A 26,162-nucleotide genomic window follows, 5' to 3' on the forward strand; every position below is an offset into this window, starting at 1 on the left:
CCAAAAGACCTGCATTGGGCTGTAATATTCTCTGTTCCTTAGCGCACACCCTGTTTTCGGACATTCCTACTTTAGTGAGCAGAGATGGATTTCACCATTCACCCAAGGACAGATGACCTCGAACAACGCCCTCCCCACTTTTCAAATATTATATAAAGTTCATAGTAAATTTATTATCGAAGTTCATGTCTATCACTATATTCAACCCCGAAATTGGTTTTCTTGCGGACATACTCAATAAATCCAATAACCACAACAGAACCAATGAAAGACTGAATCACTGGCTCTCCCTCTCTATCGCCTCCCTCCATAAGTTCTTCACACTCAATATTTTACCCGTTTGACCCTTTCCCAGTGCCGCCCTTGGATATGATATTTGGCTGAAGCCGCTGTGCAAATTTACCTTACTGAGTATCAGGGACTGGGCCAATTACCACTGGCCAAGGAGCGAGTTTTCTACTCCTGAATGAGACCAAATTATCTCAACTCCACACAAGTCTAAAAAAAACAAGACTACAGCCATCTTTGAATTGTGATTTTCTTTTAATTACACTGTACATTTCACTTTTTTTAAACCCCCTCCCCCGAATCAAATCAAAACCAGTTAGGTTCGTCTTTACATCCAGTGATAAAGTCTATTGGTTTCACTAACACGTAAAAAACTTCAGGTAGTGTGACCGTGAGCCGGGCCCCTGAATTGCTCAGAACTGGAGTAACTGGGTGGTGATAAAAAAATATCCACAAGTGGTAAAAGGTAGTGGAACAAAATAATCCTTTTTGCATATCTACCTTGAAAGGCTCTGCATTCGCAATGACTGAATGTTAAGACTCCAAGAACTTCATTTAAATAAAAATGTTCAGGATGGGAAAAGACCCTGAATCCATAGGCAAGGATGTCTGACAGGAGGAGCTTTTCACAGGCGTTTACAAACGCCAGCAATCGTGCCGAAGATTTCAGCAACTTCCGGTTTTTACCTGAGAGTCCCTTATGGACGCAGATATTTTTATATACATACACACAAACACAATTCCTGAAGATTTAATGATCAGAAATAACTCCAGAATGTTGTCCAGTGTGGGGAGGTGCGGAGTGAGAGCCTTTCTTACCCCCTCCCCCCACCACCCCCCAACCCACATTCAGCAACGCGGACGCCGGTCGGGAGTCACACCAGTAACCAATACAATTAATACCAATATCAAACAGCGTGAAATTTCATTTCGATTTTGCATCTTGTTCGCTCCTCACCCTTCACCTCTCCTCCATGTCATATAAAAAAATCCTTGAAATCTGGCGTTGGGAGCGGAGAGCCGAAAATTTACTAAAGAGGTTCACAGAAACAGAGACGGTGCCGGGTTTCCCCAGTGGAACCACCCTCCTTCCCTCTCAGGCCCAAGGAGTGGCACCACTTGATCAGATACCCTCCCTGGAGAGGTACTAACAGCGTTTCCTTCCCTGGGTCATAATTCATGAACCCCAAACCAAGGAAATGCATTTAACCCCAGAGCTACGTTGGAACGGAAAGAATCTCCAGAATATTTCGGTTGCAGTTTCTGCGCACCGCGCCCACTCACTGGGAATATCCTAACGGTTCTCAAAAAAAGACTGAAATCAGTCTGGGACCGTTTAAAATGTACAACCATGGTTTGACTTTTAAAAGTGTAGAAGTAATAAAGGTGCCGAGAGTTGGGTGGTCCGGGAGCAGAGCTTGAAGTCTCTTTAGGCGCTGAGACTTGTACGTAGTCGGGGCTCCGGTGGCCTCCACAATAAAGAGTTGCTCCAATAACCCGTTTAGTCCAAGTCCCTTCACCGACGGGTGACGGTGGATTACAAACTCAATGTTAGTCGCTATCAGTCTCTTCCCCCTGCATGTGAAGAAGGGAGGTCGCTGAAACAGTCTGGCTCTCGTCATGACTCGGGCTTGCTGTTGGGAGCACCGGCCTCACTCGCCGCTCTCTTACCCTCTTCGGCCTCGGCTTTGCCCTCTCGCTCCCTCTCCTTGCCTTTGTTCTCCCTGCCCCGGTCATAGTCTCTATCTTTAACTCGTTCTCTTTCTCTGCTTCTATCTCTCTCTCTGCCTTTATCCCGTTCCCTCCTACGGTAGCGATCCCGATCTCTGTCTTGGTCCCGGTTCTTGCTTCGGTCACGATCGCGGTTCCTGTCCCACTCTCTGTCGCGATTCCAGGACCGCTCTCTGTCGCGGTCGCGGTCCCACGGCCGCCCATAATCTCGATCTCGGTCTCTCCGCCTGTCGTCCGCTCCCCTGCGGAACCGATCGGCCGGGTAGCGGTTATCAGATCGGTCTGACCCGTACCGGTCATGCGGGCCACCTTCTTGCCTGTCCCGCTGTCTTCCCGGGTGGACCCTGGATCGCTCTCGGTCTCGCGTTTCGGGTTGCATCCCCCCTAACCTCTGGCCTTCGGCTTCCGTGTTTTGAGCGGGCATTTCTTGGGGGGATTGGGAATGGTTCCCCATGGGATGGGACAGATGGTTCCCGTACCCCGGGCGGGATTGACTTTGGAAGCGGTACCTAGGCGCGGGGGCTCTGGGGAAGAAGTTCGTGGGCTTCGGCTGCTGGAACGGGGTTAGCGGCTCCCGGTTGAAGTCGGGGTCGAACGGTTGACCGCTGTTAGGATGCTGGAAGTTCGGGAAAGGTCCCATCGCCTGTTGCATGTTGTTAGTGGGGAAGTTCTGCGGGTTTCCAAAATTGGGGGAGCCGCAAGGAGGCGAGGGGAAGCTGTGGTCGCCGGCATAGGATACCACGAGGGGCGGGTGTGCGGGGGTCGGGAGGAGAGTTTTGTGTATGGGTTGAACACCCTGCGCTTGGTCCATGAGCAACGGAGGTTGAGGCGGGCATCCGAGTGGCGGCATCGCTTCCTGGCAGACGGGGGGTTGCAGCACTTCGGCGGGGGCCGGGACCCCTCCTTCGGCATGGGAGGTTGAAGTAGCAGCAGCTTCTGGGACCAAAGTAATTGCGTCGGTGGGTGTCGCTTCCTGGACTCCGGGACTGCTGTACGAGACCGGGCCGTGCGGGTTGGAGGCACCTTCTTCGGGAGCCTGGTTTCGGGCGGCTGGCTGCGACTGGTTCGGGGTCACCCTCCTCACGGCTGCCTGGCGAGGATCCCGGCGCTGGTCAATTACTTGCGACAGGCCAGAGGAAGCAGCAGGTTCGGGGCCAGCCGCCTGCCCTGCGGCCCCGTCCGTCACCTCGAACATATCGGGCTTGTAGGAGGCCGATTTGGGTGGCGGAGACATCAAGGCATCCGAGACGGAGAAACAAGCCATAGAGACGCCGACTGCCGCTCGCTGCTGCCTCAGAGCCTCCTCCTGCGCTTCGACTTGACGCGTTTGCTCTTCGATTTGCTTGTTGAGAGTGTCCAACATCTTTTGCTGTTCCTGGAGGGACGAGGTGACTGAGAGCGAGGGCAGGTACAGGTCGGACGGTCCGCTGCTTTTTGTGTCCATGACGACCGGTACCATCGCTTCCTCCAGGATGGTTTCATCAGCCGGGTCATAAGCGTCTTCCAAGTCGTATACCTTCTCTGCCTCTGGCTTATACTCTTCCTCTGGGTCGTACGGACGGTTGTCATCGTCCTCGACCTCGGGATCGATCTTTTCCTCTCTCAGCTGCCCAAACTGCTGGACGATGGGGTCCATGAGAGGGGCAGAGGAGCCCGCTTCTGCCTCCGGCGTGGAGCCAGAGGAGTCGGGAGAGTCCTTGGCTTTGTCAAAAGCCTTCTTACCGCCGAACAGTGTCTGCAGGATGTGTTGGAGAGGGTTAGCCACTGTGGTACCGCCAGGCGCGGCTGGTGCGCTGGGACCGGCAGCTGGTTGAGCCGGGGCAGTAGTGCTCACCGTGCCCTTGGGCGGTGGTGGGACTGAATCCCCGGGAATCTCGGCGGGTGGAGAGGCCGAGGGAGGGGTAGAGGTGACCGGCTCTACTTGGGCTTTGGCTGGCTTGCTCTCCCTGGACACAGGAGTGTAATGATGCACCTCCATCTCCTCGGCGGCGGCCAGCCGCACCCTCTTCTCCTCCGAGACGCCAGACTCTCCCTTCTCAGGCTCGGGCACGTTGACCGGCTCAGGCTCCTGCTGCCGCCGCTTGCCTTTCTGCCGAATGACGAGACCCAGGATGAGATTGGGGCGGTTCTTTTCCAAACCTGCAGAGGGCAAGAGAAATAACATAGTCAACATTAAATGTAGTTAACACATTGGACAAACTTAGATCGTTCTTCCTAAAGTATCAGTGGCTGAGGGGAGCCCGACAGACTTGTTTTTTTTTAAATTATGAGAGGCATAGGTAGGGTGGATAGTCAGAATCTTTTCCCCAATGATAGAAACACCAAAAAAAAGGAAAGGTTTTTAAAGCTAAAGGCGACGAGATGGAAAAGTTTTTTTTATATTAAACACAGAGAATGGTAGGTATGTGGAATGGGTTACCGGGGTAGTAGCAGAAGCAGGCCGTTCGGTGGAGTTTAAAGGAGCTTTTAAACAGACACATGAATATGAAAAGAATGGAAGTATACAGATAATGAGGGGGGGGCATTTAGTATAAATTGGCATCAAGGTTGGCATGACATTGTGGGCCAAATGGCACGGCCAGTACTATACTGTTCTGTTCAGTGGGTAAAATCCCAGCCCTCTCTGCCAACCCAATGACTGGGGACCTCTTGTTTCCCACAGATCGACAGATAGAAACAGAATCGAAAAAGCCATTCAAGTATTTTAATGGATCTCCGTTAACACAGGGACCAAGTAACAGACGCGCAGGATGCAGCATTTGCACGGAAAGTGGGGGGAACCTCAGTGGCCGGCCAGCATTGTCCCAGCACAGATCTCAAATCGGTAATATAAAGATGGTTTACACCAGGCGATATAGATCTACTTCTTGAAGTAAAGCTAATTCCTCTTATAAAAGTATAATGTTCCAATTGACGTCTCCTGCTAACCAATGGGAATTTTCACGGGAAAAGTGAGAATAAAGTTTACGGTCAATATACTATATCTTATAAATGCAAGCTTTAAGTAATCGCAAGTATGCAAGGGTCCCAATTTCACCTTCGCAAGATGTTCTACAATGCACCTTGCGCGTCACACACCATTGTTGGGGGAACTGATGATCTCAGTTTATTCCCCTTCATAGATGCTGCCTGACCCGCCGAGTTCCTCCAGCATATGCCTGCGTATTGCTCAAGACTTCCAGCTTTTGCAGAATCTCGCCTCTACATTGCATCTTGCAGCGAGCTATCCGGGATGGCTGATACTTACAGAAGGGACGGGACGGGACGGGGGTAGGACAGCGAGAAGAGAGACGGGTGGAGGGAATCGCTAGGAGAGAGGGAATGCGGACTGCGTAGGGGAGGATTCAAGTTTCCCAGTGAAACTCTGAAATGGAGGTGATCACTTAGAACTTCAAGAAAGTCACAGAAACAGACGTATTCGACGTTAAAACCTAGATCGTTCCACACTAGTCCGCAGCTAGGGAAACTGCTTAAGTTCAAATGTCAAGTTGATTTTTTTTTAAAAATCAACTATTTTAAGTTAAACTTCTGTAAGATTGGCTTGAACACTTAAGTAACGGTACATCGGAAGATTACTAGCGTAAACATTCGCTGCGAATGTGGAAGACATCTTAAAGCCGAGCTTGTATCTTCTATTGGGTAACCCCAGTTTGCAAGTTGGAACTCCGAATTATGAAGGGGAAAAGAGTTCCGTAGGCTGACGATTCTTACCTCAAAACGATGCAGTGGGCTTTAAAAAAAACACGAAATTAATCCCTTCCCATCCATTACTGGACCCCAGTGGTTCTTGGGGAGTTCCAAGGGAAAAAAAAAATCAGTCGGAGGAGAAAGTAAATCACCATCCAGAAATAAAATAAATTTAAGAAATTTAACAAGGTTTGGATCAATTATGCAAAGGACTGGGGTTTCCTTTGGAGGAGGTGGTCACAAGAGTTGACTACTACTAATGAGGCCGGGTTCTTCACAGGCAAGAGAAAATCTGTAGATGCTGGAAATCCAACCAACATACACAAAATGCTGGAGGAACTCAGCAGGCAGCATCTATGGAAAAGAGTAAACAGTCAACTTTTCAGGCCGAGACCCTACATCAGTTCCTCCAGGATTTTATGTGTATTGCTCCCATTTCTTCACTGCGGGGCTTCCCTCACGCAAGCCCGCCAAAGCAAAGGAGACAGAAGACCACAAAGGCTGGTATCTGGAGCAACAAACAACCCGTTGGAAGAACTCAGCGGGTCGAGCAGTATATGTAGATGGGGAGGGTGGTGGCGGAGGTGAGGAATTAATGAGGTCCTGTTGCAGGGTTTCTAGCTGAAAAGGCAATTCCTACAGCCACTGTTCATCTTGCTGGACCTAACGTTTAGTTCTTCCAGCAGTAATACACAAAAATGCGGGAGGAACTCAGCAGGTCAGGCATCTATGAAGGGGGATTCGGCCGAGACCCTTCATCGGGTCATCTCGCCCAAAATGCTTTCGGACCTGCTGAGTTCCTCCAGCATTTCGTGTGTTCCTCTGGATTTCCAGCATCTGCAGAATCTCTTGCGACGACTTCACTGTCAATTAGGGTTTGAAGAAGCACTCAGTATTGTGTTGTCTGAGACAACCAAAATCCCAGAGGCAACAGCACAAACCGTAGTGACAGCGAAAGTACAGCCAAATTCTGCTTTCTACTTCATATTTTCACACTAAACCAACTCTATCTTCCCTTCTGATCACCCCCCCCCCCCCCCCATGAGCCGCGATCGCAGAGTTTGCATCGCCAACACCAGAACAGGAACAATAACTAGTTGCCAGTCCGATAGGGGGCGATCTCGGGGTGGTCAGGCCTGGCTCAGGGAAGGGCGACTCTCCCATCCCGTTCCTTTCCCCAGAGACTGTGGCGGACAGGCTGATGCGCGCTGAAGTGGAACAACCAGTCAATAAATGATAACCGAAAACCCAATGAGGGAAGGAAAAAAAAACACAAGATTCTGTAGAGGCTGGAAATTTAGAGTATTATGCACGGAAGTGCTGAAGAAACTCAGCCGGTCAGGCAGCATCTATGGAGATATTTCGGGCCGAGACCTTCATTAGTCGACTTGTTTATTCCTCTCCATAGATGCTGCATGACCTACTGAGTTCCTCCAGTATCTTGTGTAGGTAGGGAAGAGGACTGGTCATTGACCGGACCCTGAGCTAGGCTCTCTCCCTTTGGCTGGATGGCAGCCTTGGATAACGTGGTGATCCAAGTTGACATACACGTTGTCAATCTCCTCTATCCTCACTCAGTTACCCCAGCCAAAGTAGCTGAAACAGTCTAGCTCCAACTAACCACTCACCCATCCACTCCCTCCAGCATATCAATAGTATTTGATAGTAGCACATTACCAAACTCTCGGATTACACTACTGGACAACACGCACAACTCGCCCTGTCAGTTCTTCTAGTCCGATGGGCAGGGACACAGTGCGCGTACTGAACCTGGCCGCCTCCTTCGTCGCACACTATATGGCTAGAAGCGGCAGCTACTCCCACTCGGTATTTAAATCGCAAGAAAGCTATGTAGTCCAAGGCGTGGTAAATGGGATTTATATTAGATAGATCAGGATGAACATAGTGGGTTGAGAGGTTTGGTTCTGCGCTCTGCACCTACGACTAGAGAGAGGCTGGACACGGAAGTATTTCGCCACGTGATTCACTCAATCATAATCTAAAAGACGGAACGATTGCATTTTTCTTGGGAGACGGCGAGGATACTGAACGCAAACACCTAATGAAGACGATGACATGAAAACATTAGATAACTTTTAGAAATGAAACCAATTTTTGTTGGACATTTTTCCAAACAATGTGCGTGGGCTGGGTATGTTTAACTAGAGTAGCGGGGTTCTATCTCAAATTTAAAGTAACCACCCATAAACAACAGGGATAGAAAACTAGGGAATAATAGACAAAAGGTTTAAATTGGAGTCCAAAAAGACAGCAATAACGACGGGCCGAACTGCCGCATGTGGGGTTCTCCTAGTTTTTTGGGTTGTTTTGCTCCACTGTAAAGATTGGTGGAAGAGAAGCTTCACTTCGGGGCAATATTCCCCACTAACAGGAGGGGTTCAGGAAAAAGCAACACTTCAACACAACAGAAACAGATAAACAAACACCAACTACTGCCAAATAAATCCGTTCACCAGGTCTTCAGAGATGTGACGGGGGTAGTGTTTACCAGGAGTCCATGATTCACCCCCGTTAGCCTAGGGGATGGAGACAGCGGTCTCCAGCGGCGGGAAACCACACCAACTATTGGGAATAAGCGACTTCACGTTATAAGAATCTGATCACACCACTCACTTCCTTATGAACTAAGATGTGGCCTCAGAGTGAACTTTAGCGAGCAACTCCACTCGATATTACACTTTTCCCCTTCTGCTGGAAGCTTCAAGAGCTCTCACCCCCAGTCATACGCTACTCAACCTCCTTACTTACAATGTAGCCTCCAGTGATGGTAGACTTTCAAGCAGAATGCCGAGTATTTACAGACAGTCTAGGAGAGGTATCACAGATCTTTGAGGTGGGCCGATGTGCGTTAGTTCGCGCTTGCCACGCACTGAGTGGCTTCACAACGGCGAGATGCCCTCTTTACTACTGAAACAATCATACCAATCTTGATCAGAAGATTCGAGGCAGCAGTTGAACCAATTTCAGGATCAGTGTGAGACGAGGAGGCTCGTGACTAAGCTCTCAAATTAGGCCTGCTCTCACGTATTCCCTCAGAACCCTGACTCTAAGTAATTATCCAATTCATTTTTGATGTTATTACATCGACCTTTCAATTAAAAATCTCCTACCCAAATCTAATTGGTGATTTGATGTAATCAAGGGTCTCAACTGCCGAGTATTGATGAACAGAAAGGAGAGAGTTAAAACTTGCGGGGAAGTGATCGTTGAGTAAAAAAATGTTGGAACAGACTTTTTCTGAGAATTCCGAAAGCAAAGGTTGGTAGGTGAAGTGGTGGTGGTTGTGGTAAGAGAGAGAATAGTTGGGCTTGTATAATAGTGAATGAGATTCACACTTGCACAGGACCACAGTGTGCGACAGAACGTAAAGGGCAGAGGTGATCTTACAGAAGTGTATAAAATCACGAGGGGCAAAGATAGGTTGGGGAAAAAAAACAGGTTTAAGGTGCAATATTAAATAGGAACAGCTTTTTAATGTACAATGTGGAATGACTTATCAGATGAGCTACTTCTGAAGATCAATTGGACAGGTACATACATGGACTAGAAAAATTTGGGTTATGGGCCAAACACAAGCAAATGGAACTAGGTTGGACGGAGCATCTTGATCAGCATTTACCAGTTAGAATCGATGGTCTTAGTTGTAACTCATCATAAAGTGTAGTTATTTAGAGAACCAGCCTTAATCAAAATATTTAGTTTTTAGCATACCTTTAGAGTTGTTGACACCCATTTGGTTTGAAACTAAGGATTAATTCTTCTGAAATTTATCATGTTGAACAGTGAACACGAAACCTGCCCAGACTGCTTTGCAACTTATTGAAGATCAGTAAAAACCTACTGATGATACACAATTCCATACTGCAGGAACATTTAAAAAATGTTATGGAACATAAAATGCAAATGATTTGAGTTTAAAATCAAAAGGGAACTACACATCAGGTGAAGACGAATCCTGTTTGGGAGACCGAATTTTCACTGCAATTCTATTTAAACGTTGGCAACACTCCTGCGTTTGTAGATTTGAATCCATTGTAGCTCAGCAGTTAATCCTGGAGAACCTGTCCATGTAACAAAGGGAAATCGGTCTTTTCCCCACAATAACCGGCTATTCCACAGCTGATGAAAAAATCCACCGCAACAATCCAAAGGGGAGCAAAACAATTTTCCTGTCCTTCAATCAACAGATTGGTCTCAATGTATACTGTGTATTATCATTTAACATCCATTCTAGGGATCTGGTGTGACCAGGAAGAACAGCATTTTAATCACCATCTCTAATTGTCCTGTGGTGTGGGGCTGAGCAACATTCTTGAACCACTACAGTTCTTCTGCTGAAGACAGGCACAATGTTGTTCGTCAGATTAATACAGCACAGAACAGGCCTTTCGGCCCAACCGTTCCATACTAACCAAGGTCCCATTTGCTTGTGTTTGGCCTATATTTCTCTCAACCTTTCCTATTTATGTACTTAAATGTCTTTCCAATGTGGCTATGTCCTCTCCTCAACTACTTTTTCTACCTCCATGGAAGCACCACCCTCAGGTCTCTTAAATCTTTTCCCTCTAACCTTAAATCTATGGCCTCTAGCTTTTACTTAGCAGTGTATACTCACCTTATCTATGCCCCTCATTATTTTATACCCATAAGGCCATCTTGCAGTCTCTTATATTGCAAGGAGTAACATTCCAGCCAGTCCAATCTCTCCCTATAGCTCAGGCCCTTGAATCCTGGCAACATTCTTGTACGTCTTACATAGAGTACAGCACAGTTCAGACCCTTCGGCCCACTATGGTGTGTTAACTTTTGAACCTATTCTAAGATTAATCTAACCCTTCCCTCTCATATAGCCCTCCATTTTTCTTTCATCCATTGTCCAAGTCTCCTAAATGCCCATAATGTATCTGCTTCTACTACCACCTGACAGTAAATTCCATGTACGCACCACTCTCCTTTACATTCTTTCCAACATAATGACTTTTCTCTTATAACTGGTTATTTAATACTAAGCAAAGTAACTCAAAATACAGCAGCACTAACATCTTGAACAGCTGATGGTTTGAAGTTTCTGGAAAGAACAGCAGCAATGAAGGAATAGTGATTTAGTTCCAAGACGGCATGAGACATGGAGGGGACTTCTCGATGACAGTGCTCTCAAACTCCTACAGCTCTTGTCCTTGATGGTCGAGGTCGCAGGTTTGGCCAATGAGCCTGGGCCAGTGACTGCAGTAAGTTCTGCAGTTGGTAAACACTCTAGTGGTGAAGTGAATAAATATGGTGGATGTGGCTAATCAAGTTGGTTGCTTTGTCCTGGATTGCGTTGAGATTCTTGATTGTTGGTGGCTCTCCAGGAAAGTGAACAGGTTTTCATCACTTGTAGATGATGGAAAGGTGTGAAGTCACTTGCTTCCTGATATCCAGCCCCTGAACTGACCTGCTCTTGTAGTCCCAATTTTTAATGTGGCTGGTCCAGTTGAATTTCTGGTCATTGTTTGTTGTTAGTAGTAATGCCACTGACTATCAAGGTGGTTAAACCCTTTGTTGAGATTATCACTGCCTGTTGATACAAATATTCTACCACTTACCAGCCCATGTGGTCTAGTTCTTGCTGCACACATGTCCAGCTTTATTTTCTAATGTTCTTGTAAAGTAATAAGTTTTTGTAAAGTCAGAGGCCTCGAGCAAGCACTACCGTATCAGCCCTACTTAGAATAAATACTTCTTGTAGAAATTGTACCTTAGCTTGAAAGAAAGGGCCATCTCTTTAGAACAAAGATGAGGAGGAATTTCTTTAGCCAGAGGGTGGTGAATTTGTGAAATTTGTCGTCACAAATGGCTCTGCAGGCCAAGTCATTGAGTACATTTAAAGTGGAGGTTGACAGGTTCTTAATTAGTAAGGGCATCAAAGGTTCGAGAGAGATGGCAGGAGAATCGGATCGAGAGGGATAATACATCAGCCATGATGGAATGGCAGAGCAGGCTCAATGGGCCGAATGGCCTAATTCTGCTCATGATCTTATGCTATAAAATATTGAGCTAGTAAAAGATTACATATTTCTGATGATAATAATTTATAAATTTAAGTTAGATAAAAATTAAACCTGTCTAGGGACTGTTTCCTGAACTTCTGAGCATATTGTTCTCTAATTGCAGGCCCATCGTTTTAAGCTCTTAGATTTAAAGATGCTGCTCACTGTATTCTCTTCACTGCAGTAAGAGGCCGACAGACATCCCTCTCAATGAACAAACCCTGGATGCTGTCTGATGCCATTCTGTGTGCCTGAATAGCAGAATACTCAACCAGGTGGCCAATGCAGAGATGGGTGAATAGCAATCAGTAATGAGATCACTAGTTGATCTATTAAGGTCCCTAGCAACTGTAACACCCAAATATCTGCCTCAGATCAGAAGACAATGAAGCTACTGGGCAGATAAATAGTTCGGCATGGACTAGATGGGGAGATATTAAGTCAAGGGTATCTGCCATATGCAGATGTAATTATGGTTGAGGTGTTATTACATTGTGAATATTCAGAAACTGAGAGGGGCATCTCAACTCACTTCAAGTTATCCAAACTTTTAGTCAGAGTGGAACTGTACAAATCTCCAGAGGGTGACCTTCCAAAGTTTCACTGCTGGTCCTCAATGACTTCATTAGAGAATGAGATTGAATGTGAAGCTGAAAATAGCAAATTCTACTTTTTATCCTAAGAACAAACTATTTTTATAATTTAAGGCATTGGTATAATAGGTCAACTTTAACCCACAAAACATACTCAATACCATGGCTTTCAGAGGAATGTTATGCAACACCAGTTTAGACCCTTTCAAATCCCAGGGTTATTTCTTGCATTCTAAGAGTTGACTGGTGTACTCTGTCGAGAGGAGCAGAAGAATGTTCTTTGGGCTGACTGCCTCTAACACTTGTGCTAAATGTCCACAATGAATATGCAAGCAGCACAGGGTGAATGTATTGTGTACACTCCTGTGGGACAACAGGGACCAGATTTCCCCCCTTTACAGATGACGGAATGTTTCCTGTTGCCCTAATTAATAACAGTTACCATGCAGTCTGGATTTACCAAGAGATCCTCCCAGTCAACACCGCTCAGTTATTTGATGTGATCGTAGACTGATTCAGTTTAACCCTCCAAAACCCAATCTTCTGTTGTCACAACATATCTTCCCAATGCAGGAAGGAGCTGGTTATATATTAATAACTCAATGGAATAATGCTCTTCGAAAAAACCTTTATGTGTTGTATCCATATCATTAGGGTGACACAGAGGTGTATCTAGTAGAGTTGTTATCGCTGAGCCACGTTCAATCTTGATCTCCAGTGCTGCCCATGTGGAGTTTGTACGTTTTCCCTGTGACCACATGGGTCTCCTCCACATCCCAAAGAGATGCAGGTTGGAAAATTAAATGGCCCCTAGAACATGGATGAGCAGTAGAAAATGGGAAGAGTTGATGGAATTAATGAGGGAGTAGGAAGATCAATAAAATAATTTTATGATAGTCAACATGGTCTCAATGGGCCGAAGGGCCTGTTTCTGTGCCATGGAACTCTACAATGTTATTTCATTGTAGAAGTTAATATAATTCTAGCACTACGCCATGTTAGAAACAAAAGCCTTAATATGGGTTCCTGATTATTGCTGGCATAAGTCATAGTCCTATTTACAGCTCTAACCCAGTGTGAAATATAATACTCTCTGTGACAGTAGCACAAATGCAGTTGTAATGCTTTAATCTACAAATAGAAATAGAAATAGACAACAACTTTAAGTACTGTTGTATGGACCAAAAAAATGGGAGTGCTGAAGTAGGGGGTGGTAAGGAAAAAACATTTTAATCATGGTTTTACTGTTGCTGATTTGTTTGGGAAGTTTCAAGAATCTGACTAAGATATTGGTACACTTACAGCCAAATTATATTGCTGCTAAAAATAAAAGATAATCATTGCATATTAGACCCTGGGAAGGTAACGGATGATGGGAGTGATGGTGCACCTGAAAGGAAAATTTCCCTAAAATGGTTAAATTTCTGTGTTTCCACAAGCTCAGCGGCGCAGTCATACATTTTCAGGATTCCAAGTGCTCATCACTGTCTCTGTTCTTCATGGAAGATCAATCTTTGTGGATGCCTTCATGCCACCATGTTGGCAACCTGCTGTATCTCTCTCGCGTGTTGACACAAAACAAAATGTGCATTTGTTGAGTCAATGCCCAATGAAGGTTGGGATCCGCATAGAAAAGAGGCAAAGTTCATACACTATGGCTGAAATCACACATTCCAAATTTTCGATATGGGACATTCCTCAATTTAGAAATAGGATATAAATTAAAACACTACTCAAAATCTTTGCAATGGACTACCTTAGGGATTAACCTCTGAAATTTACTGATAATTCTCACATAGCATTAATAGTATGAAACAGCTATGGATGTGATATTTTGGGATTCTGACACTTTGGCACTCTGAAGATTATCAGAAATAATAACCATTTTATGCAGGAACAATATTCCAGGAGTTTTTGACACTTGATTTATATTTCAGGTGACAACCTACTATCACATACTGTGACGCTTCATTTAGCTGGCACTCTAAACCCAACTGATTTAAGTGAAGGAGCTTGCTAAATGTGCTTCTGGTTACTCTACACTGCTGACTCCCAGGGCAACAATACATAGACAAATTCACCCAGATTTCCAAAATAAACGAGTAAAAGTATACTACCTTTAGCACACAACAAACCAAAGTAAATTGTCAGGGATTGCTATTTGTCACAGAGATGATAAATGGACTCCCAAGACTACTGGGTGCATTTAATGTAAAAATAAAAAAAAGTAGAGCTGATTCTGCAAAAAGGAATGCATTAGAAGGATCTAGAGACCGTTTTCTTTCCCAAAGTACTTTTGTGCTCTTAGTTCACCAAGAATAAATCTAATCCCAGCTATGACTGAAGTGAGTAGGATTGATCACTACATAACTGTAAATGGCAGCACAATGTCTAGTTTTTTTGTCATAATCCAGAGTTAAAGTCAACTTGATCAATTGCCTCAAATAAATAAGCTGTTGACATTTCTGAATTGGAGTGAAAGATGTAGACACACGAGCAGAGTGCAGCACAAAGGTAAGTTAACAAGGCGCAAAACTAACAGCATTCTGTTAATCACCGATTAACAGTTACATAAGAAAACCACGTGTCAGTCATGCTGGAAGATTTTAAATAAAATGATACATTGTCAATGTATCATTATTGTATATTATAAACACGCAGGTGTGAAGTAATGGAACTTCCTAATATTTACGCTCATAAACAGTAAAAAAAATAGTAAGTCAGGAGCAAACTACTCTGGTGTTAAATACAGGTGGTAGTTGGTACCTACCGACATTGAAGCTACCACGGCCAATACATAGTCAGCAGGGAGTTAATTTACCATCAACACTATAAGTATCAAAATGTCTTCCCAGACATGAAGGCTGAAGAAGAGACATGTTGCTGCTGACTACATCCAAATCCTATCTATATGTTTGATGTTGAATCCTAAACACAATCCCTTACAAGGTGCTGAACTTCAAACACGGTAGGGGATCCAGAGTTAAAACTCCGTTGATTGGCATCATGATTCCAGGCGCTGAACCTCATCCATTGCCAGACATTTATAATTCACACGAATCCCAAATGCAATGTTCCGGAAATAACTTTATTTATAATAGTTATGTTAAAAACAAAGTTACAATATTGAAAACAAAAAAAGCAGTTTGTATACAAAATACACAAGTGTGAAGATATTGGAAACCACCCAATTTAAGAATGTGTTTCAGTAGAGAAACTAAAAGCCAAATTCTAAATGTGCACAGAATGCTCCACAAGTTAGTTGAGTACTCCACATCTCTTTATATAAAAAAAAACCCCGAGTTAATTTCTGTCTGTGGCATTACCAAGGTAACATGTATCTTGAAAATCTCCTCAGAAAAACTTGGGAACATAGTTTAATTTATGAAACAGAGTTAAAAATGTTTGCTGACTATGTATGTTGATGGGATTCTGACTAAAATTCCCACCCCCAAATTCCATTGCCTCAATGTGCTAGAAAGTCTGCTATATTTGAGTCTGGTTCCTTGAATGCAGCACTGCATTGACCAGGTAACTAATATTCAAATCGTAGTCTAAAGAATAATGGCATAAAAAATGCATAATTTGCTCCAAACCCTACGAACAGAAAGAAGCAAAAAGCTGTAATATGACAGCATGCCAGCAAAAGAACTGGCTTCTTTGTATGAATGATGTATAGTAGGATAACCCTGAAATACAGAGCAAATTTGTATTTAAATACTCACCTCCATCTCGAGTATTGTATGCCATGCAAGTGATGGTCATTTCAAACTGAATGGACTTACCTTTTTAGTCTTTAAGCTCGCCGGTATTTTAGTACAAGGCAAAAAGAAACCTTGAAGTGAAGAGTGCTTAATCTATTTGTTAAGTAAGATCAAGTTTCTCCTCTAGTGTCTGGATGCTGTAAGCATGCTTATGTAATACACCAAACACTCAACAAATCCAACTGCAATCAGATTTTACCAAAATGACATATAACCTGATAAAATTAAGTAATCATCTTTTCATAATGGATTTTAATGACCGGAAAGTCACTTGATATTAAATAGTGAGTATGTTGCTCTGTTGTTTGTAACCCCAGAATTACTCAAGTACATAATTTACAGATTTTGCTCAATGTGTTTGGACTGAACACTATACATATTTAATGGTGTGAAGTGTGTGGCGAAGTCCTCAACACTGCAATATTGTGGAATGTTGGTGTAGAACGGCAAGAGAAGCATAGTGGCCACATAATTTCTGCATGTCACCCCCACTGTTTACAACTCAATCAGCCTGGCTTCCCAAAGATGGTGAAAAGAGAATGATAATTATGACGAGTTCCCAGATTGTAGAATGGCAAGATTTGTGAGTAGAGTGAACTCCCACAGACAACACGGCCAGGGAGAACTGTTCAAACAGGAAACTGATGTCTCAAAAGGAGATGTCATCGCTTGGGTCCTGTTGTGATTCAGTAAAATACTAATGCAATTGCAAAGTCAGCAGCTTCTTAGCAAGCTGCTGTTCTACTGGCATTTTGCTAACCGTGTTTCTAAATAATCTGCTCTTACCTGGGCCCTCAAAAGGTAATAATTTGGAGGGAATCGGGTCAGCAGCAGCAAGCGGTATTAGATAGAGGTCCTTGATGTGCCTGGCGTTATTCGCCACCACGCCAAAGCGGCCCCGACTGTTGAAGTAGGAATACAACGAGATGTAGGTGACCTCCTCTTCTTCAGTGGCTGGGTGAAAACGAATCAGGCAGACTTCCTGCATTTGCCATGGGAGGAAAACAAAAGCAGAAATCACTCAACACAAGCCACACTATAAACGTTCCTACCCACCCCAATATCACCTCCAAATGTACTATATCTCAATACTTGTTCATAGAATACACAGGAACCTCTCTCCAGCCTATTCCCCATCTTGCCCACTCTCTATTAATCAATAGCTGATCTACACCTCACATTTATTACTTACTTGAAGTGCTCCTCACCAGACATTTAGGACATAAGACATAGGAGCAGAATTACATTCAGCCCAAGTTTGCTCTGTTATTCGATTATGGCTGATTTATTTTCCCTCTTAACCCCATTCTCCTGCCTTCTCCCCATAACCTTTGACACTCTTGCTAATCAAGAACTGCTTTAAATATACCCAAAGACTTGGCCTCCACAGTTGTATGTGGCAATGAATTCCACGGATTCACCACCCTCTGACATCTGTTATAAAGGAACACACCCTTGTATTCTGAGGCTGTGCCATTTGGACCTAGACTCGCCCACCATTGGAAACATCCTCTCCTTGTCCATTCTATGTCGGCCCTTCAAGATTTGATAGGTTTCACTTCTATTATTGGTCCTTAATTGTACATTTCCTTGCAATTAAGACCAATGGAATTGCCAATTTCCAAACACCCCTTGAATTATGCAGCTTCTTATGCCACTGTGGTTTATGGTTTAACCACACTGCTATGGATCTGGAGTCACATGCTGATCAGATGATGCAAGGACTCAGTTTTTCCACCCTTGGAGGGCCATGAACAATATTGAGGAATTGAGAAATTGAAGAAGAAAGTATAATCTGGAAGTGAGCTGTACCACATCAGGTGAGGTCCAACAACATATTTCCCTTGAATGGGTATCTCTGAATACTTCATAGCTGTAGGCTCATAGAATTCGTAACCTTCCAAGTATCAATGCAGATGCATTACAGCCAGAGTGGCAGATCTTGCACTCTTAAGTAATATTCAAATAAAAATCAAATTCGTAAGGTTAGCTTCATTTGGGCTCTTACACCCAGGTTCAGATCAGCCAGGATTGCTGACTTGTTTCTAGATAGTTTCTCACAACAAGCTGAAACTTAACTGAACATTAATAGACAGAAGAGGCAATGAAGGTACCAAGATATGAGGTGCTTCTGTAAAATGCTTTGAGTAGCTTTAAATTTAAGTGTTTGACTAATCCTATCCAACATCCCAAAAAGCAAAGAATACAAGACCCCTTAACCAGAATTTTAAATAATCTAATGAAACTGGTCTGTAATTTTCTCAGTTTAACTCATCTGTAAATGATTATTGAATAAGTCCATTTATCTTTTAAATGACTTAAGATGATTTTCACTAGAATTATGTGATACCACTCACAAACAAATCTTCCAAAATTGATAGACAATGATGTTTTAACTACAACGCACTGCCAGGGGTGGAGATAAAGGCATCTAAGAGGCTCTCAGATAGGCACATGGATGAAAGGAAAAATAGAAGGTTATATAGGACGGAAAGGTTAGATTGATTTTAGAATAGGTTAAAAGGTCGGCACAACATCGTGAATTGAAGGATCTGTTCTATGTACATCAAACACAGGAGGCTCAGAATTACATTAACCATCATGGCTTTAGTTCAGCTACTGTCAAAACCTTATGTATGCCACTATCTTCAGACTTTGCTAACCTGACCAACACTTTGCCAACTTTACCTTCCATAAACCCGAGGTAGGACTGGAATCTGCTTCCCATCCCAACTTGCAAAAAATTTTGTTGATCTGTTACCCACGTGCAGTGTATCAGCTTACAATTGAGCACTGCCTCTACTTAAGCATTTCATTAGTGATTCCAAATCTCAGCATGGCTTAATCTTTCTCCTCCTCCTCCTTACATGTATGCATCCCATATTTCTGACTTTGTGATCATCCCCAAGATTAACCATTGCCTAGGCCCTCCTTCCTTAAACCTCTCCTCTCCATAGATGTCACCTGACCTGCTGAGTTCCTTCACACCATAAACCTCTTCTTTACACCTAACTAACAAAAGCTGCTGGTCATATTATCTCCTTATATCCTTCGGCAAAGTTTTGTTTACTGACAATCCTCTGAAGAGCTCTGAGATGTTTTTTCCACTTTAGGTTAAAGATATAATTAAAATACAAGTTGTTATTGTAATACAATTTTTGGGATCAAATAAACATTTAGTAAATATTTACATTTAATTCTAGTATAGTGTTTTGTAATAACTATATTACAAATAACAGTGCTACAAGGGAAAATATTTTGGCTGCAAAAAGTTGGAAGAGTTTATTGTAATACATATTTAGAAATCTGTAGGTGGTTTATGTACACTGTGCCAACAGGTAGCTATCCATCAGGCTCATCCAGTTGTCTGTTAACAGATTATTTAGCAAATTTGTTGCTGCAGCCTGAAGAACACACTCAGCATTTCAGAAACAGCTTCTTTCCCATCACCACCAGATTTCGGAATAGACAATGAATCCTGGTGCATGACCTCACTAATTTTTTGGCTCTCTTTTCGTACTAATTATTTAATTTCTTATTGTAATTTAGTTTTTTTTAATACATTGCAATGTACTGCCACTGCAAAACAGCAAATTTCACAACAAATGTCAGTGATATTAAACCTAATTCTGACTCTGAATTTGATTTATGGCACCATCACCACTTCTCCCTCCCCTCAACAATGACAGCAGAGCTTCCACATTGACTCAGCTGTGCATCAACTTTCTAAAGCCAGCATGCTGAACCAATCATGCGCTGTTGGCTCATGTCTCTCAGAAGGGAATGAGCCAACATTGTTCAATGGATGCTTTTTCAAGAGCTGAAAATTCTGAATAACCGTTACTTGCACTGAAAAATGAGATTCTTATATTTCAGGAAAAACCTATCTGTAAAGCAAATGGGATTCAAAAATTATAAATCACTGCATAAATATAAAGTGACGTACAGAATTTTAGAACACAATTTTCTAATCATGAAGAATAAACAGTGGAATACCTTGGAGAGTGATGACTTTAGTTTTCCTACATAATCCCAAACTGTATGGGGTGAAATCCGGCCGCCGATGTGAATTGTATCAGGCAAATCCTAACAAAACAGAAAGATTGTTAAATCATAAAAGCAAATTACTCTCTGCGGCACCGATTTTGTTATCAGTAATAACAAAATCTAAACTTGCTCCAAAAAAATGCTGAGTTTCATCACATTGACAAACAACTTATCAGTTGATAAAGTTATTGACAAATTGTCCTTTGCATCAGAAGAGCTAGAGGTATTGCTTTGGATTCCTTCATCTTTTCACATGGGCATTTTACTGAATACCAATTTGCCATTGGTTTATACTGTGACCTAAACCCTTTTCGACTAAATGCCCCTGTGCAAGGCAAACTCTACAGGTAAAGAAATCAACCCCAAAGTGAGGTATATCAGGGGATATTTTGTTTTAAAGTGCCCTGGCAGTGAACTCATGGAGCCATTTCATCTAGCTGCTCTTGGTGTTAAATCCCCTGATGTTTGGAACTATTATCACTATCCCAATTCTTATTTACTACACAAACTTCCACTTTCAATAGTAAATAAAACTGAGAAAATTCTTAAAAATTGGTAATTACAGCAAGTGGAGATGTAAGAGGAGATATATGACAATGATGTCAATGAAATGGAAGAATGTATCAACTGTGTCAGAATTATGTTAATCAGTTTGGAAGTGCAGAAAAGCAACAAGTCAAGATGGCAGTCACTAGTTTCAATTATTCTTTTTTAAACTTACAGTAACCATGTCCCTTTCTTCACTGCATCTTAAGTATTTTTATAATGAACAGGTCTTAGTTAAAAGATTTGTCAGATATTTTGAAAATTAAGTCTACTTCAGACAAAAATGTAGAAAAGCTTAACAATTCCAATTCAAATTAAATTTCAAATAATCATATATTACTACACTAAGTGCTCTTGAAAATACCAATGTTTGTAAAATTAGAGGACAAAATAACAATAGAAATAGCTTACAAATATTTAATTTCATGTAAGAACTGTACTATCATCCCTTGGCTGATTACCTTGTATCCTAAACAGAACTGAGACACTCCAAATATCAACTCTGTTATGATGCTTTTAGAGTGAAATTCAGGTTTCAAATTCCAATTTCAGGACTGTTTCTATGAGAATACTAGAAAAGCCCTTTCAACTTTCCAATGCCCACAAATCAGGTAAAAATCAGCTTATTTACAGATTAAAATATATTCAAATATTCCTTACCGAAACATCTAAACATTTTGATTTTTCAGGGTGCAGTGCTGCAATAAGCTTAAGAATTATTACAATTGCAACTTCATGTGCATGGACTGAAGGCCAACTATTACACACAAATGCAACAGGAATGGTGGGGCAAAGACTTTCTTACCTCTACAAGGTAGTCAATAGATCCAGAGACTGGGTAGGCTTTAGTAACAAACTTTGCCACACCATGCATATTGATGAATCCTTTCCAAATTGTATCCAGGTGAGACAGAAACAATGAAGTATCCAATTCCACTTGAGTCTTTGACTCTGAACCCCTATTAGTAGAAAAGTCAGTCAGAAAATTCAGAGATCCCTCCTTGTATTTTACACCTGTTTTCAATCAATAGGGGAAGTGGGCAAAACATCACGTCTGTGTCTCTGGCCCTCTGAAATCACATGACCAGCAATTTTCATCTCAATTTTTGTTTAAGTAATGACTCAAATCCAGTCATCTTATCCTCTTTGTTGCTCTGGTCATTACTACCATAAAACCACTGCCATTCTTGCACATGAACACATTTTACATGTATGTACATGTACAGCAAAACATTAACCCTCTATTCTGGCTCTCTTCACTTATTCTCACAGAATAAGAATGACAACCAGACTTCATTGCCAATCAGGATCCCAGGTCCGTTTGATTTTCCACAATGACTGAATGTGTTTTCTTGTGATTATAGTTTTATTTCCAATTTAGTAACTGTGCTTTCTGAATATCTGCCCCCATTTGAAGAATTTAACCTGCCACTTATCTGCTTAATTCTGAAGAAAATTCACCCTCTTTGTAGAATCTGTAAATTTAGCCAGTGCCAATTCATAAAAGAGCCACTAAAACATCATCCCAAGTTACTGTATATCAACTGGAGGCAGAACATGGCCCCTTGAGCTGTAGCCACCATTCAGTGGTTGAACAATTTTGACACAAACTGTGTGTTCCCATCTATTCCAGGTAAACATTCACCCTCTAGCTGATCAAAAAGCTGCTTAAAAACATTTAAAGCCACTTTACCTTTTGTTTATTGCCCTTATTCTCTTTATGCCTCATCTTAAGCACAGCTGTGAAAGTTATGAATATAACATGTTTAGCCAGCAGCAAGTTAAGATGTGCAGGACTGTGTTACTAAGCCATAAATTGCAGAATGGATTACGTGGAGAGGTAATTCATAGACTTTCTCCAGCTCCTCCATGTTTGATGGAGCCTTCCTGTAAGGCGATTCAGGAAACAGAAAATTCTATTCCTCTCCTGCTGGGTGTCAATGCTATGAAAGTGGAATGCCATCAAGAAACAATCATGAGACTTTAAGACCATTATGCCACCATTCCATAATGGCTGATTTATTAACCTTCTTGACCCCATTCTCCTGCCTTCTCTCCGTAAACTTTGACAGCCTGACAAATCAAGAACCTATCAATCTCTGCTAAAGAATCACGAGGCAGTTTGTAGTGCAACTGGCCAGAACCCAGAACAGATTAATTGTCAGAGTCAGAGCAAAGAGAATTGGGCTTTTCAGCCCACCTCCATAGTGATTATTTTGCCCACATTAGGTCTATATGCTTCTGTGTTTTGCCTATTTAAATGTCTCTTAAACAGTGATTGTAATTTGCACATGCCCAACCATGGTGCTCACCAACTAGTCCCATTTACCTACATTTGGCTTATACCCTCTGAACATTTCATATCCATGTACTCACTCAAATGTTTTTTGTATGCTGTTGTTATACTCCCTGTGACTTGGTCTTGTTTCTGCTGGTGTCACACTGACCTCTGGTTTTGGTTCTGATATTTCTGGCTTTTACCTTTGGCTTCTTAGATATGAGCTTGTCGTCCAAGACTGGAACTTTACCTAAAAGTGTGCAACCACACCAATCCTATTGTGTGTAGTTCTGGTCACCACACTATACTCCAAATGCAGTCTAACCAGTGTTCTGTATATTCCAACCGTTATACTATATCCCTAACCCATGAAAGAATGCCATCTTCATGATTCTACCCATTTATGTTGTCACTTTCAAGGAACTATGGACTTGATCTCCAAGGTTCAACAACATCTATTAGTGTCCTGCCATTTATTGTATGCGTCCTATCCTTATTTGACTTGCTACAGTGTATCACCTCACATCTCCCAAAATCTAAACCTTTGGTTTTGAATGTATAGCTTTTTGTATACAAAGGGGAGAATTTAAGTACCGTATGGGAGAAAGAAGCAAACGATTAGAACAGAGAATTAGCTTAGATAGATGTGTAAAGCCTATATCAGACCTCTAAAATTTACTTTAAATCTCAATTGTTATATCTATTGGATGTTTGGCAATCAATTGAAACACAGCACAGTACAAGCCTTTTAGCCCACAATGTTGTGCCAACCTTTTAACATATTCTAAGATCAATCCAACCGTTCCCTCCCACATAGCCCTTCATTTTTCTATCATTCATGTGCCTAAAAGTTTCTTAAATGTCCATAATGTATCTGCCTCTACCACCACCCTTGGCAGTGTGTTCTACACTCTGTGTAAAAAAAAAACTACCTCTAATATCCTCCCTATTTATGTTTAAAGAACACGTTGCCCAAAGACATCAGTGAGATGTAAATAGTGATGTTAACTCAGTGACAAATGGATGCATCATCAACCACCTGGCTTCTGAATTGAAAGATATCCTCACACCTATATGAAATTATATTGTATGTATAGGCATCCATTAAGTCTCGTGAGACCATGGATTTGCACCTTGGAAGGTTTCCAGGGGGCAGGCCTGGGCAAGTTTGTATGGAAGACCGGCAGTTGCAAGTCTGCAAGTCTCCCCTCTCCACGCCACCGATGTTGCCTAAGGGAAGAGCATTAGGACCCATACAGCTTGGCACTGGTGTCGTTGCAGAGCAATGTGTGGTTAAGTGCCTTGCTCAAGGACACAACATGGTGCCTCAGCCAAGGCTCGAACTAGCGACCTTCAGATCACTAGACGAACACCTTAACCACTTGGCCACGCACCATACATATTGTATGTAATAATGCCATATTACTATGACAGCTATATCTGGATTAATAGATCAGTCTTCTCTTTACACACCTTCCTGTTGATATTGAGTAACTTTGCTCAGTTTTTGCTGATGGCTTTGAGAGTATAGATTTTGGAACTGCAGGTAACAAAATAGATTTTGGTAGATCCTCATCCTCTTTTTTAACAGCAGAAGCTTTCACTGACTCAGAAATTGAAGATGAAGACAACAGAGTCTTTGGGACACTAGGAACATTAAGGCTGGATGCTTTAACAATGGATGGTGTGTTGTTCTCAGCAGCTCTAGTTGAGTCAATAAGTGGTGAAGTGAAGGAACCGCTGATGGATGTCGGTGCTGGCTGCGTAGTAACTACATTGGTAGTCGGTGAGGTTTCTGATACATTGGAAAGTGGGGTCATTTCTTGGGCTGAAATGAGCTGCTCATTTGGAGAAGCAGTCACGGTTCCTTGGTCTTGTTCTTGCTGATACCTCACATTGGATCTCGGTTTTGGTTTCGGTTCTGGTTTTCTGGCTACCACTTTTGGCTTCTTAGGCACTGGGTCATCATCTGAAACTTGAACTTTACCTAAAGTGTGGAAATTGACATGTGAGATAACTAAATCCTTGGACTTTAAGTACATGCTCAGTTTTTCTACAATATATGTAGTATCCCTGGAATATGTCATCTGAAGTCACACCCACTTCATTGTTCTCTCGTTCACTATGCCCAAGCAAAATAGTCCCAATTTTTCATTAACTACTTAGTGCTAAAGGAGCTGCTGCACGTCTCACCACATTTATATTTACTGCCTCATAAGTCTTGTCAAGTTCCCTTAAGTTGCTATCTGAATTTAATCACCACCATTCCAGACAATACTCTTATCATGGCTTTATAAATTACATCTACAGTACTGATCCGAGTCTAAAAGCTATTAAACAGATTTACTCATTAGTTTACAACTCAATTAACAAAAATATTGTAGATATACAGCAAGAGAAAGTATGTTAAGCACCTATCAGAGTGGTATTGGTGCTTGAATAAGTTTTTTTAGCTAGCTGTGAAGTAACTACATTGCCTGGAATGATGATCAGATATATTCCTGAATTGGGAAGCCTTACGTTACTGGGTGAGAGCAGGGAGACGAAGTTCAAAGTAACTTCATCAAAGTACATATACGTCACCATATGCAACCCTGAGACTCATTTTCTTGTGAGCATTTGCAGTGAATACCAAGAAACAAAATAAACAAATAAGCAATAAATATCGTGAACATGAGATGAAGGTACTGGGAACAGTTCAGTTTTGGTGAGTGAAGTTATCCCTTCTGGAATTGTGGAGTTCTCCCCTCTGGAACTGGAAATCTGAAATTCACTAGTACTTTTTTTTAAAAACCCAGATGTGATCAACTTAAAAAAGATATTCTCTAATGCTCCTGATGCATAAATTTTATACTAAATTATGAGGTAAGAGTGCCATTAACAGAGGAAAGTCACCGTAGTTAGGTCTCTGGCACTGAGACTGCCTCAGTGACTCAGAAGGGAAGGGGGGAGAAGAGGCACTCTTTGATGATAGGGGATTCGTTAGTTAGGGGAGAAGACAAGAGGTTCTGTGGTGAGAACAAGATTCCTGGATGTGATTAATGTTGCCTTCTGGGTGCCAAGTTCTGGGATATCTCGGATCAAGTCCTCAGCATTCTTAAGTGGGACAGCCAGAAGTCGTGGTCCATGTACAAACGTAGGTACCAATGATACGAGTAGGATGAGCCACAAGGTTCTG

The 26,162-nt window shown here is 42.4% G+C and overlaps 1 protein-coding gene across 2 annotated transcripts in view; it reads right to left on the reverse strand.

Moving 5' to 3' along the window:
• Window positions 1-537: 537 nt before the first annotated feature.
• The window catches only part of LOC140188243 (death-inducer obliterator 1-like), a 105,397-nt gene continuing 79,772 nt past the window's right edge, over window positions 538-26,162 (reverse strand). For both annotated transcript variants that reach the window (XM_072244347.1, XM_072244339.1), the window contains 5 exons: window positions 24,458-24,971; window positions 21,512-21,665; window positions 20,110-20,199; window positions 16,900-17,095; window positions 538-4,158 (listed from right to left, as the gene is read on the reverse strand). In XM_072244347.1, coding sequence (XP_072100448.1) covers window positions 1,907-4,158; window positions 16,900-17,095; window positions 20,110-20,199; window positions 21,512-21,665; window positions 24,458-24,971 — 3,206 coding nt within the window. In that variant the 3' untranslated portion in view covers window positions 538-1,906. The remainder of the gene's footprint in view (window positions 4,159-16,899; window positions 17,096-20,109; window positions 20,200-21,511; window positions 21,666-24,457; window positions 24,972-26,162) is intronic.

Source organism: Mobula birostris, chromosome 2 (assembly GCF_030028105.1).
Source record: "Mobula birostris isolate sMobBir1 chromosome 2, sMobBir1.hap1, whole genome shotgun sequence".
Taxonomy (NCBI): domain Eukaryota; kingdom Metazoa; phylum Chordata; class Chondrichthyes; order Myliobatiformes; family Myliobatidae; genus Mobula; species Mobula birostris.